The sequence below is a fragment of the Meleagris gallopavo genome, chromosome 28 (assembly GCF_000146605.3).
Source record: "Meleagris gallopavo isolate NT-WF06-2002-E0010 breed Aviagen turkey brand Nicholas breeding stock chromosome 28, Turkey_5.1, whole genome shotgun sequence".
Classification (NCBI taxonomy): Eukaryota; Metazoa; Chordata; class Aves; order Galliformes; family Phasianidae; genus Meleagris; species Meleagris gallopavo.
The window spans coordinates 4633944-4648289 of NC_015038.2; the positions used below are offsets into that span (position 1 = coordinate 4633944).

The 14346-nt window shown below is 57.5% G+C and overlaps 1 protein-coding gene across 1 annotated transcript in view; it reads left to right on the plus strand.

Annotated features, from left to right (window-relative positions):
* The window catches only part of MDFI (MyoD family inhibitor), a 14874-nt gene extending 528 nt beyond the window's left edge, over positions 1-14346 (plus strand). Inside the window, exons 2-4 of the mRNA XM_003212976.3 lie at positions 8156-8296; positions 10674-10919; positions 11293-14346. Coding sequence (XP_003213024.2) covers positions 8156-8296; positions 10674-10919; positions 11293-11549 — 644 coding nt within the window. The 3' untranslated portion in view covers positions 11550-14346. The remainder of the gene's footprint in view (positions 1-8155; positions 8297-10673; positions 10920-11292) is intronic.

Here is a 14346-nt window from a genome sequence, read left to right on the forward strand (position 1 = left end):
AGGGGTGCGCGTGTGCGGGGAGCGGGAGGTGCGTGCCCGGCGTGCACGGCTGTGTGCGCGGCTCTCTGTGCGTGCACAGCGCTGTGTGCGTGGCTGTGTGTGTGTGCACGGCTATGGGGGGGGAGGTGAGGCTTTTTCCAGGAAGGCCGCAGTGTGTGCGTGCACGGCCGCGTGTTGCGGTGCCTGCGTGCGTGTGTGCGCGCCTGGCGCGGTGTGAGCGCAGCTGATGCCGTGAGCCTCTGGGGAGCGCAGCACGAACTTCGCAGCGATTCCTGTAACTTTGCCAAGCGCACAGGACGGGGCCGGGCTGGGTTGGGGCCAGCGGGAGCTGAAGGGGTTAAAAAACGTCCCGGGAGGGGTGGTGGCTGAGGATGTGGGGAGGGCTGGGGCTGATCTGCAGCCCGGGGGTCTGCGTCGGACCCCGAGAGGAGTGGGGTGTAGGGGCCCCTTCCCCACCCGCAGCAGCTCCCTGGGGTCCTGCAGACAGCAGCGGTACAGGATTGGGCTATGAAGGAGAGGATGGAAAATTTTGGGGGATCCTCACTTTTCCCATGGGACAAAGCTGGGCCCTCGGGTTGCTGATCCTGCAGAGATCCATGCACTGAAAGTCCCTGCAGAGACAGAAAAGTGCCGGGGCAGGACGGGGAGGGGGCTCAGCGGGGAGCTGGGACAGCCCTACTGGGTGCACAAAAGGGGCCACGTCCACCTCTGTGTGAGCTCCAGAAGTTGCTGTGCTGCTGCAGGCACTGGGAGCTGCTCGGTGTCATGCGGGCACAGGGATGCAAAGCCTGGGCTGCATGCAGCTGGATCATTGCTTGTTGCCTTTGGCCCCCAAGCATGGCTGGGCCCGAGTGCTGGAGAATGCATCCTCTTGTTTTCTCCCCCTGCTTCTCCTGCTGCATGCTGCGCTTCCTGGCTGAGCTCTTGGTGCTGCTCTGTGCCGTCAGACCTGGGTTGATGCATGGTGCAACGCTTCCAAGACTCCCCTGATCCAGGTTGGAGATGGGGAACCATCCCTGGACCTCGTGCCAAAAGTTCTTGCATAGGAGTCAGCCGGCAGCCTGGGTTCAGTGGAGCTCTGTGTGCTGTCAGAGCAAAGCTGTCTTTAGGGCTCTTAGAAATCCGCTCAGTGTGTTGGAAAAACAGCCCTGCAGCTTTTCTGTGCTCCCAGCCAGTAGCAGAGTGTGGGGCTTTGCTCAGCACTGCTGCACAGAGTGGGTGTACCTGAGATGGGGGCAGGTGGTGGTCAGGGCCGCTTGAGTGGGGGTCTGTGTGGGTGCTCTCAGTCACAGTGTGGGCACAGCGCTGGGTGTGCACAAGACATCCCCATGTCCACCTCCCCAGGCAGCAGAGACCACACTTTTCACACCAGCAGGAGCTCTGAATCCTTTGCTCACCCAACAGGAGTGCTCTGAAGGGCAGCTTCCCACTGCACAGCACGAGCGTCGGCTTCTTGCGCACACGGTTTGCTCTTGGTGAGCAATGAATGAATGCAGCCGGTCGGCACTCAGTGTTGTTGGCTGTGTGACGTTGCAGTGCAGAGGCGTTATCTCCTGGGCACTTTCCAGGGGCCCTGTCCTGCTGCACAGAGCCTGGGAATTTTTGCTCATCTCCTTTTCCAGCACTAAGCAGATCGTTTGGTAGCACCGAGCCCGCAGAATAAATGGGAAACAGAGTGGTGTGGCAGAGCTGTGGGCAGAGCTGAGATGACACTGCCATGCTCAGCCTCATTTCTGTGCTCTGAGTTCATTCCCTGCCATGTCTGGTGCCCACAGCCTCCTCCTGTCCAGGGCTGCCCAGCCCCAAAACAGCCACAGGTGGTTTGCAGAGAAGCCTTGGAGAGAAAAGGCGATTGTCTGTTCGTGTGAAGCATGTGGGGTGTAACTGTTTTCTGGAGGAATTAGCCAAAAAGAAAAAAAAAGGGAGAAAAACAGCCGTCCATTTGGCAATGGGGACTGACTTTGTCCTTGCTTCCCACTGCAGGGCACAATGATAGTGTGAAAAGGGCTTCCTTAGGGGGCAGGTGGGGTCCCAGAGCCTCCCAGCACCAGGCAGGAGCGGGGCTGCACACAGAGTTTGGGAACAAAGCCCTGAATGAGGGCGATGCAAAGGACTCCTTGCTCAACTTAGCTTTAAGTGGAACTGCCCACGGAGCTGCGCTCAGTAAGTGCAAAGAAGAAGAAAAGAAACCCCCCAAAGAAATACATCTTTGTTTTTCCCCAGTTTAAGCCTCTTTGCGCCAGAAGATCCACTTTAGTTTTCTTTTGTAGTTCGTCATCTGCTCATGAAAACACATCGTTCTGTTCCTTTCCCTTCTTTACACCAGGAGGACGCAGCTTTCTGGCTTTTTTCAGCCGTTCTTCGTTCTGAGCAAAACAAAGCAGTCCCACCAGGGCTGTGCCGATGGCCACCCGCGCGTCCCCATTGCTCCTCCAGCTCCTAATTGAATTTCCTCGGGAAGCGCCTGTTGGGCTCTGCGAGCTGCACAAACCCAAACTGTCCTTGGGGCATTTTCTGTATTTTTGCTGATTTTTTTTTTCCCCCAGCGCTCTGCCCTCTCGTGCCATTCCCCATCCGAATCAGGAGGTTTGGTTGGCAGCACCGGGGTGCTGGGTTGGGGCGGGGGAGGCTCTGTGCGGTCCTTTCCGTGTGCCCCCACTCCAGTTGTGCTGGTGGAAATGAGCTGCTGCATGCAGCAGATGAGCTAACGTGCATTCTTTGCCCCGAATCCCCATCTTCAGACTTTGCTTTGCCACATGCTTGCAGGCATTGTGCCCGTGGCCATTCCTTAGCCAGCCTTTGGCAGCCTCTTCCCAGCTCAAACAGTGCGTGGTTGACTTTGGGGGCAGTCTTCCTTCACTCCAGTGCTGTCCTGCCATCTGTCCTACAGGGCCGTCTGTCCTGCTCTGCAATGTGGTGCTTTGGGGTCATGCTTTCAGCCCACCCTGTGCTCTTTGGGTCGCTCCCCTGGGTGGAAGAGACTCCCAGCTCCACACCAGCTCCTTCCCTGGTGCGGAATGTGGTGCAGGATGGGACAGAACGGGCTGGGATGGGACAGTGCTCACCTGGTTTGGCCACTTTTGCTGCCAGGGCTGTGGGTGCAGTGTGTTCTCCCTAAAGGCCTCTCCACCAGCAATGGGTTCACTGTCTCCAGAAGCGATGATGCCTCCACCCCAATGGCTCATTGTTGGCCACGCCGGGCCATGCCCTGATCTTTGCAGAAGGGTTTGTTGCTTGCCTTCACCTTGCTGCAGCTCCTCCAAAGCTGCTTTGGTGTTGGTGCGTAGGAGAAATCCCAACCTTGCAAGCATGCAGCCCAGCAGGAAGGGCTGAGAGGGAAGGCTGAGCACCAGGACTGCAAGGTTTGGGCTCCGTCACATACATTGTTGCTTTGGGCATTGTTGCTTCCCCAACGAACCACCTGGTGACAGAGCTGTGCTTCATGCTGGCTGAGCACCGTGGCTGTGCTGACATAAATACATCAAGACTGGGGGATGTGTGATGGGCACCGGCTTAAAACTGCACACTGGTAGATCTCAGGATGAAAGGTGCTGTACGACTGCAAATTATTACTCTTGTTAATAACGATGTCCACCAGCTCACATTTATCTGCTCTTCAATTAACTTTTTTTTAAGGACTCTTAGCAGGTTAGAAAGACACAAATTTTCCCTGGCAGAACCTGTGCTGGTTTGACCCCGTAAGGTTACACAATTACTGTACCGGCATGGTCCTTAATTAGACTCTCCATAATTTTCCTCAGCGTGGCGGTGTGGCTCATTGCTCTGTAATTCCCAGAATCTCCTTGGATCTGACAGGCTTTATGGCTTTATCCACTTCAGGCTTCTTGTCCTTAGGAACACCTGGCATGTTGCAGGGCCTCCTCCCACAGCCTTCCCATCCTATAAGGCTGCAAAGTCCCTTTGGTCAGCAAGGTTGGGCACTGGCAGCTCCTTGATGTGGTGCTCCTCAATGTCAGCAGATGTTGGTTCAACCCCAGACTGAATCTTTGATCCTTTGTTCTCCACCATTTTTCTACACTCCTACACCCTACAGGACGCTTGGGATGCTGCACGTTGCTCTTTGCTTTCCATAGGCAGAGCCTGGAGCAGCGCAGGGCAGGAGCCGGGTCCTGCTGGGCCACAGCTGTGCCACATCTTCCAGTTTAGACTGAGGGCTTTGAGGCTTGGGGATTGCTTCTGCCATGCAACATGCAGCACCAAGGAGTCCTGACTGCCACCTGGATGTATATTTATTTGATATATTCTTACTGTGTGAGGCACAGTTCCCATTGCTGCCTGCAGTGATGGATGTGCACACTTCTTGCAGTGGTTTTCCGTGAGCTCCCTTGCTGTGGGTCACACCGAGCCGCGCTGCCTGCTGCTTTTCCTCTCTTGTGGAGGTGATGGGTCACCCACACATCCCCATCATCACCACTGGGAGGACTGAGCCTTCCGTGAGGGTCTGGGGCGGTCAGTGCGTCCTTTGCAGGAGCGGTTGGGTCCTCTGGATGCTGGAGTTTGTAGGGACATCCAGCACAGGGTCTGTGCCCCAAACCTGCAGTGGGATTTGGTGGCTGGAGGAGCTCTGTAGACTTGTGGTTTCAGCCCCTGCCCTGCATCGGGATGGATGCAGCTCCGGCCTAGCCAAAATTCCTCTTTCCCTACCCACCCAATGGCTATAAATAACAAATAATAACAACTCCCAAGCTGGCAAGCCATTTGGGGTTTTGTGGGTTTTTTTGCTTTGTTTTGCTTTTTGCATTTAGGAAGTAACTTTTCATAGAAACCAATACTTCTTGTTTGGTTTGGGTTTTGGTTTTTTTTTTTGACCAGATTCCTCATTGTCCCAGCAGCAAAGTGTTTTTACAGAGCACAGCTCAGGTGAGCAGGGAGGAAATGCTTGCCAGGACCGAGCTGGGACCAGAGGTGGGCTGGAAGCAGCTGGGACTTGCTTGGAAGCAAGGCAGCTCCTGGGCATTGCTCGTCCCTTCCCTCACACCCTGCTCTTCCTTTCTCTGAATATCATTGAAATGCTTTAGTGCATTAATTTCAGACTGAATGTAAATAAGCCGTTTGGATTCTTCCCAGTTGAGCAAACTTTCAGACCAGAATTCTGCTTTCCACTCCTCCAGCCTGGCTCATGGGATTGGAAGGATTTGCTTCAGTGCTGTCTCTCCTGCACTTGAAACCACTTAATCAAGCTCTACAATATCCCTTGAATAGGTCAGACAGGCACCTGATTGGGCCAGGCAGCCTATATGGGAAAACCAACTGAGATTACACACTCACTTTATCTGCATAAAAAAAATTAGAAAGCTCCCAAACTAAATACCGTCGCAAGGCAGCGTGGTGGTGGTGGTGAACGCCTCACTCGGCTGCCTCTGTTTGTGTCTCCATCCAAAACAGTCCTCCCTGACCGACCGCTCCTGGGAGAATAAAGGAGGGGAAGGAGACGTGGGACTCCTGACTCGTGTCAATGGAGATGTGACCCATAGCCCTGGACGTGGATCCAGACGTGTGGATCCAGATGTGGATCCAGATGTGTTGAGCTTCTCTCCTGCCCTCATATTCCTCCCTTTGTGGCCAAAGCACTGCTGAGGTGGGGGAGAACCAGCTCATCCCTCACATCCAGCTCCAGCTGAGGAGTCCAAAGCGGGAGCCATGGGAAAACCTGGGAGGATTTGACCCCAAAGCATGCCTCCAGCATTGCATCTTCCCACATCCTCCACGCCTTCCAGCTGACGGCCGCCCGGAGGGGACGATGTGTGGGTCCCTGCAGTCAGCCAGAGCCCCACTGGGTGCAGCAAAGCCGTGCTGACGGCAGCAGTGCTCCTGTTTGTGCTGCTGACACACCGCTATTTCCTCTTGTTTGTGCAGGGCTTTGTGGACGGATCAGCTCAGTCCTGAAGGCAACGGGGAGCGCAGCGTGCCTCCTGCCCTGAGCATGCAGGCTTCTGCCCCTCGTCAGCACAAAGCTGGTGGTGCAGTGCAGGGCCCCTCCTGCTGCTCCTTTCCCTGTGATCCCAGCTCCGCTGGCACATTTTGCTGTGCAGCAGTGTTGGAGGACACGCAGTGGAAGGCCATGAGACCGTCTAGCTTTCTTGCTTCTTTCAGTTCTTTCTCCTTTTCCCTCCATTCTTCTCAATCCCTGCATTGTTTGGAGCTCCACGCTTTCCTGGGGCCGTTACATGGGGCTAGTTCTGACTTTGCAAAAGGGGAGAAGAATCGGGAAAGTTGGGAGCGTGCGTTGCTCAGCCTTGGCAGCCAGGAGGCAAAGATGAGGAGCTCCACATCTCTCTGCTTTCCTAATCTCTTGCACCTTACAGCCGGGCTGTGATTCACCAAAGCCTGACTTACTGTTCTTCAAACACTTCATTGTCTCCGTCCTCAGGAAGCATCACCCTGGGTTGCCTTTTGTTTCTCCCTTGTGTTTGGCACAGGGCTGTGCAGATGCCGTGGTGATGCCAGGGCGTCCTCGTGCCCCTCGTGGAGCAGCAGGGCTGTGTGCAGGGCAGGACAGGAGCACCTTACCCAAATCTCTCTCCCGCCCATTTCTGTCTCTCTCCTGGCCAGCTTGTCCCAGTGGGCGTTGATTTAATTGCCATCTTCCTCTCTCCACCGCTGTGGCTGTGTGTGAGAGCTCATGTTGCACAGGGTAACAATTACGGGTGCAGCAGAAAGCTGCTCCAAAGTGATGCTCAGTGCCTCGAACCCCTTCCCATGCCCTCCAGCTCTGGCTCACAGCTCCATGCGGTGCTGCCCATCCATCGAGGTGTCAGCGTTTGCTTCCCACAGGCGTTGGCCAAATCCCACGGCTCTGAGTCAGGCTGGCCCAGGTCTGGACACGACGGAGGACGTGGCTGCAGCCCCGTGGGGTGTTACTCACCTTTACACCACGCCTGTGCACAAACACCCAGGGGTGTGGGACAGCCTGGGGTGAGCACCAGAATCACCACACCTCCAGGACTGGATGCGGAGAGCTTGGTGCCAGGCTCTGCAGGTTTTCTCAGCAGAAGTGGTGGGTCCTCCAGAGCAGGGGGCAAATCTGCTCTCTGTAAGGTAGCGCTTAAAACAAAGACCACAGGCAGGTTGTTTCTTCCCATCCCGCCTGCACCAATTGATTCCGTGAAGGAATCCGGGTGGAAAGTGCAAACCAATCTCAGCCACGCTGGGCAGGGCTCAGGCTCCGCGGCACAGCAGTCTTAAAGGGAAACCGAGGCAGGGGATGAATGCATGGGGCTGAGGCAGCATCACTGCCGGCTGCATGCATCCCCTCCTGCCCACCCCGGGCTGGGGGTGTGCCCCCACCTCCCTTGTAGGGCCTCTTGCTGTAGTCCCTGTAATTACACAGGTGAGGTCTGCCCAGCTCCAGCTTGTAGGACCTCTTGTTACACTGAGCGTAACGCGGTGGCCGAGGGCTCACTCTGCACCCCCCCCCCGGCCCTGCCTGCCTGCATGTAGGATCTCTTGTTATAGCCAGGGAAATTACAGCTGTTTGGTCTCCCTCCCTTTGCCCAAGCTATAATTTAGGGTTATATAAAGTGCAGTCCAACCCCTGTTGTGCAAGCAGCTGCTATTCCTGTGCTGGGGAGGAGGAGGGGGCTCTGCAGTCCCTGGTCACCCGCTGGGGAGTGGTCCCCAGTCCTGGCTGGGATGCTGCAGGGAGATGTGTGGCACTGGGGTTTGTCCCCACAAGGCAGGTGGGGAGTTCGCTCATTTGGGATTTGGCTTGCCACAATTGAGGGAGTTCCTGTGCTCCTGTGCCAGGGCAAGTGGGATATGAAGGGGAGTGGCTGGCAGAGCTCTTTCATGAGAATGGGGGGGAAAGCTTGGCTGGAGGTGCTGGATGTTACTGCATCCCCTCTCTTTTTGTAGAGTGAATCTGAGACCTCAGGAGGGGTTTTAGGAGGGTGCTCACAGACCTCTGGCATTGCAGGAGGGGAAGCAGTGCCATGCAACCCTAAATCCATTGCAGCCCTCCAGCTGTTCCCCCAGCTGTGCTCTCTGGCTCAAAAAACAACAGCAGCCAGTGGATACAGCTTGCACCCTGAAGCAGAACCCCAAAGCATGACCCAGGAGTGTGATTGCCCAGGGGCTGTGTTGGTGGTTGTGACCCCCCTCCTGAGGCACTCACCCTGACCTCTTTCTCTTGCAGAGGTGGGTGACACCTCACACCCTTTACCTGCAGCCCCCAGGACTGAGAAGCCCTCGGATGACGCTGAGTCCTGCACAGCGCTGCCCAACGGCACCACAGCAGCCAGGACTGAACTCGTGGGCACTCCGGAAGCTGTGACATGTGAGTGCACCCTGACATGGCTGCTGCCAATTAATAAGTGATAGTGCTCATTGACGAGGCAGCCGTTCATCATGCCCATGCTCTGTCGGTGTGCCCTTGCTCTGTGCCCCTTTATGGGGTGGGTGGTTCTGCTCCCAGGCCGCCCCTTAGCACACAGCCACCCCTGTTGGTTGGATGCGGGCGGTTTGGTGCTTCCCCCCAGGGGGAGCAGGGTGGAGATGAGGTTGTGAACATTGAAATGCAGGCGCTGCTGCCTGGAGCAAGAAAAGCGCACGTTTCCCCAGCCCCAGCACGAGCCCTGCAAGCATCTGGGAGCTGGGCCGGCTGCCCACAGACATTCTGCACCTCTGAGTCACACCACGGCCACTGCACCCTGCACGCCGCGGCCCCACGCAGCCCCTTCCCCACCCTTTAGGGCCAAGGGGAGCACGGCCAGGCTGGTGGGGGGGCAGAGTGTGGGGCAGCTCCCTCCTTCCCCTCTGGTTCCTCGGCATTTCCACCAGCAGCCCTGTTTGCAGCCCACTACTGCTGCTTTCAGTGCAGGGTCACAGTGCAGCCCAGTCCTGCCGGTGAGCCCACCTTGGGCACAGGCAAAGAGCACTGTGGGTCTGGCACTCATCTGGGGATGCTGGTACCAGGGAGCCTGAGCTGCTCCGTGAAGCATCGCTCTGGTGTGAGACACGGTGTGCCCATCCCACAGCTTTGGGTGGGATGCAGTCAGGGCAATGGGTTGCTCCTCCCTGCGCTGCCATCGCCCCGCAGAGCATCGCACGCGACTCCAGGGCTGCAGGTTGAAGAACTGACTCTCCAAAGAGCTCCTGAAAGCAATCCCGAAAGATGGAAGCTATTTTTCTAAACGAGAGGGGGGGATTGCTGGCTGGCCCTCCCTGCTGCTCACTGGAGCTGGAGCATGATTTTGATTTACAAACAGTTTAATCTGAGGAATGCAGTGAAATGGAGAATGCCAAACCCAGCACATTGTGGGCTGCTGTAAGTTGTGCTGCTTCAGAACAAAGAACAGGCAAAAGCTGGGGGTGCAGGGAGAGCAGTGGGCAGAGGTGGCCGTGCTGGGTTCTGTTGCTCATTCCCCCATAGCTCCAACCAGCCCCGGTGCCACTCTCCCCGTGGGCTCCATGCATAGTGGTGGAACCTCAGTGTGTGCTCCTGTTCCCTTGGGATACCAAACCCTGGGACTTCAGGGAGTGATGGGGGCAAAGTGTCCCATTTTATCCATGATCCATTTCCCCTTTACCTTTGTTGCCCTTCTCTCACCCCTCTTGCTTTCAACCCAATGCTTTCAGCTCAGCACTGGTTGTTGTAAGCTTGTCTCACCCCAATGCCCGTGCAGACTTCTGCAGCTCCCATTTTGGAAGCACCACAGGCACACATTGTGGGTTTCGTGCCTCTGTCTATTTTTGCCGGTGCAAGACAGGCAGTCATTGCCGTGGGGGGTGGAGGGGGCTGAGCCGTGCCCCCTCCTCCCATGGGTCCCTCCACAGCCACGCTGTGCAGAAAGCAGCTACTGTTCCCGGCGGCCGGAGGTGCCTTTGCCCTCGAGCCTCCAGGCTGAATCATCCCTTGTTTACTGGAGCGGGAGAGGGAAATCAAAGCTTGCAAAAGCTCCGCCAGTCCAGGCCGGGTCTGTGGCTTCGATTGGCATTGCTGCAGCGGGGGTCAGACATTGCAGCCCCCTCCCTCAAGCTGTGTTTCGAGCTGTGTTTCCAGCCCTCTCCTGACCACGCCGCCTTCACCACACATGGGGACACGGCGCCGGGCAGGAGCACACAGCTGGAGGCTGATAGAGCAAAATCTGCATTCCCTCCTCAGGCCGAGGAGTTCAGCCAGAGGCTGGGGAGCCCTTTCATTACGCAGCCGGGGTGATGAGCAGCGCTCCAGTTTCTCCTTATCTGGCTCAGCAGAGGCGGATGGCCGTGCAGCTCATGGGCTGCTCTGCGGGATGGCAGCCGTGCCACCGGGTTTCGTTTGGGGGCAGCAGAGGTGGAAGTTTCTCCCCATGCCCTCCGTGCCCCCACTCACCTCCACCCCTCCTGTCTGTGCTGGCAGTGCTGGGCCCCCTACCCAGGTCCTCTGCTGAGGTTTGGCAGTCACACCACATCCTACACGCCAAGACGTTGTTTCTTGCTCTTTTCTCATCCCACCCTCTCTTTCTCTGACTGCCTCCTTCCCTCCAGCTGTCTCTTGCATCTCATTCCTCCCCCTCCATTCTCCTGGACAGTGCTTTTGTCAGCATCGTTGCATCCCTCCTGCAATACCACGCCAGGTTCCCACATGCTGGCAGGGAACAGGGGCTGGGACCTCATTTGTCCCTCACCACAGCACTGCAGGGACCAGTAGTGACCTCCTGCTCTCTCCCCAGGCCAGCCCCAGATGCGAGCAGCCACGCAGGCCCCCAGCCCCTGCACCCACCTGCTGCAGAACGGGGCTGGACAAGGGCTGGATCCAGGTGGGAACACAGGGAACGGGGTCTTCCGCCCTCTGCCCAGCTCCCAGAAGCCTCACCGTAAGCTGCAGTCCCACCACTCCATCAACAGCCAGAGCAGCAAGAAGAGCAAGGGCAGCTCCAAGTCGGCTTCATCCCACATCCCTATTGAGGCGCAGGAAGGTACCGCTCTCTCCAAGGGGAATTTTCTTTGCTGTGCCCCCCAATCCCATGGGGTATCTTGTGTAGCATCCTCCCAGCTCACCAGGACCCTGAGGTTGGGCAGCAACCATGCTCCCCTCACCTCCTGCATCTGCACCACTCACCCTTCCCCAGGGCGGGTACTGATTGGGGGTCATTTCACTTCCTCCAAAATTGGTTTCTTTTGGGGTCTGGGCATGTCTCAGGCATTGAGGGAGCAGTGCTTGGCTCCCAGCCCCATCTCACCCCCTCCCTTCATTCCCAGTTTTCATCCTTTGGGGGCTGAGCATCCATTCACCAGTCCAGCACTGGTACCACTCCTCCCTGCCCACTCTCTCTGGTTGTTCCCCTGCAGACTGCTGCGTCCACTGCATCCTATCCTGCCTCTTCTGCGAGTTCCTGACCCTCTGCAACATCGTGCTGGACTGTGCCACCTGTGGCTCCTGCACCTCCGAGGACTCCTGCATCTGCTGCTGCTGCTGCAACTCGGGCGAGTGCGCGGACTGCGACCTGCCCTGCGACATGGACTGCGGCATCATCGACGCCTGCTGCGAGTCAGCCGACTGCCTGGAGATCTGCATGGAGTGCTGCGGGCTCTGCTTCTCCTCCTGAGGGCCAGATCTGGGGAGAGGGGACCGTTCCCATCCCCTCCTGCAGCCCCCCGGCAGGTGGTGTGGAAACCCAGGCGTGAAATGCCAAAAGACGGAGCCCGGTGAGGAAGGAGAGTGCTACCCCCCCCCCCACTGCAAACCTCATCCTCAGAGCTGGTGAGCCTGCTGGATCCTATCGGGGGAAGGGTGAGTCAGCAGGGCTGGGGACGGCCATAGCACTCTACCTCTCCCCACGCCCAGGGTTCGTGGGAGCATCCTGCCACCTGAGCCGAGCGCAGGAGCTCCCACCCCACGCCGTCCCAGGACACTGCTCCAGGTGCTGTGCCATGCTTTGGGGTGGCCCAGGGCATCCTCACTTCTCGGATCCTCCAAGGCTGGGTGCAGCAGAGCCTTCCACCCCACAGAGATGCCTTCTGGAGCCAGGCTGTGTGGGTGGGCGCAGCCCCCAGCCCCTCCTCGGTGCTGACATTGGCAGCCAAGTGCAATAACCAGCCTGCAGGGGGGTTCCCCCACAGCCAAGTGCCTTCATCCCCACCCACTCTCTTCCTGCAGGACTGGAACAGCCATGCAAGCTGTGACCAACCCCAAGTGTATCCCTCACTGGGCAGCTTGGTGCAAAATGACCCCCAGCAGCAGCTGGCCCCCGTCCCCTCACCGCTTGGACGGGGTTTGTGGCTGGGGGAGGGCAGAGAACACACCGTTGGAGGGCTGGGGAGAAGGGGAGGGAGAAGAAGTGTCATGGTATTATTATTTTGTCTTTGGTCCCTTTTGTTACTGTAAATAAAGGTCTTTCTTCATTTCTGAATAAGGGCTGCTGCATCACCTCATGTGCCCAAGGAATGGCAGCTCACAGCCACACTGCATCTCCGGTCCCCACATCCATCCGTGCTCAGGGCCCGGGGATGTGCAGGGGCTGCGGGGCTTTATCTTGGCACTGAGGCCATGGGGTGGCTCAGCAGCAGCCCTGAAGCTCTCCTGTCCTCTGCCCCTCACCTCTGCCGCAGGGGCATAATGTCCCTAAAAGGAGACAGGCGGCCGAGTTTGGTGGCTTGAGTTCTCCTGTGCCACCGCTCAGCCCAACCAAGCGACTGCCAAACATGCCATGCCATGCTGTGCCATGCTATGCCAGTAAGAGACCGTGACCCCCAAGAGATTGGCTTCAGGTCCCAACCACCACAGCGAGGCTGCAAGCTGGGCTGAAGTTGAGCAAGGAGGGAAAAACACTTAAAAACCAAGGCCAAATGGGTCAGTTGGTCACAGTGACACGGGCAGGTTCGGGATCTGGGCTGCCTGCCCTCCAGGGCTGCTGCTCAGCCCTTCAACCTATTTTTAGTGGTGAGCGGAAGGCAGTCGCAGCCCGATGCTGGGCAAGTGCACAGCAGGGAGGAGGAGATGCGAGCAGCCTTCTCTATCCTAAGCATGGTGGGGTGGCAGACTGGGGCTTTAACCCATCCTCAAATGCAGCTGAGCCCCAGGGTGAGGAGTGGGGGCTGCATTTTGGTGTCTGCTCCTGGACAGGCAGCAGCGGGGCCCCAGCACAGAGCGGGTGGGAGCATTTCCACAGTTCTGGCTGCAGCTCGGCTCCAAGCCGTTCACATCCTTGGCAAGGAGGGATAGAGGCACCGGCCTTCCCCAGCCCGGCCCCACTCGTGGTGCTAATTAGGGAGGTTGGAGCTGGCAGGCTGCTCTCCCTATGGTAACGAGCGCTGCTGGAGACGCTTAATGGGGAACAGATTCCCCTGGTGCAGGAGCGCCCTGGGGTTGGTCAGGCCGTGCTTGTGTCCCAGTGTGGGAAGGATGGCACGCACCCAGAGAAAAGAATGCAAATAAAATAGCACCCAGTGCAGGTACCCATAAGCACAGCTCTGCCTTGCAAAGCAATGCTCCGTCCTCAAAGAGGGCCAACCTCCTCCACCAGCTCCGTGGGCCGGGCATTGGCACAGCAAGGCCAGGGTTTTTTAAATCCCTTTCCCAAGCCTGGAGTGCCTTCGCTTCCCGCAGTGTGGGAATGGTGGTGCAGAGCAGCACAAGCGCCTGGAAAGGGCCGGAAGAGCCAAGTACACGCCTGCCTCTGGCTGCAAGCTGCTGCTGGCCATGCACCTTGCAAAGCACTGGGGAAGGCAGGGGTTAACCCTCCTGCCGGGGAATTAATTAACAGCAGATGTGCACCGTTTTTTAACTAATTGCTCTCCTGCTAGCACTTGGTTTTCGCTCCTGGTGCGGAAGCCTCAGAGCTGGGAGCTGTTGCAATGTGCCCATGCGGATGCCAGCCCTGAGGCTGTGCTGCACCAATGCCCGGGCTCACCCATGTCCCCCCCCAGGCTGGCTGGGAGGTAATTGAGTTAAATGGGCTAAAGTTCATGAAATGGTCCATTGCTCTGTTCCTGCTGCTTTTAAAGCTCGGTGACCAGGTGATGTGGCTCTGCCTGCCAGGATGAGGGTATAGTGGGCACACAGCCTCACCATGGGCAGGGAGAGCTGCACCACTCGTTGCCTTCAGGGCTTTCTCTTGCGTCGCTCTGCTGGCGATTTGTTACAGGCGAGACGTTTGATGTATTAATAATAGAAGCCGATCCTGTAATTGCTGCCAGCCTGTGTGTTCCTGGGGCTGCCCACCGAGATGCACAACGCTTGGCAAGGCAGCAGGGCCCTGACATGCCATGCGTGCAGCTGAGCCCCTCCTGTCCCACGGCTGGGGGGTGCTGAGCAGCTCGGCACTGATTGCTTTCGGCAGCCATGGCTATTTCTGTCCACAATGACAATCAATAAAGCAAGCGAGAAGATTTTTTTATTTTCCA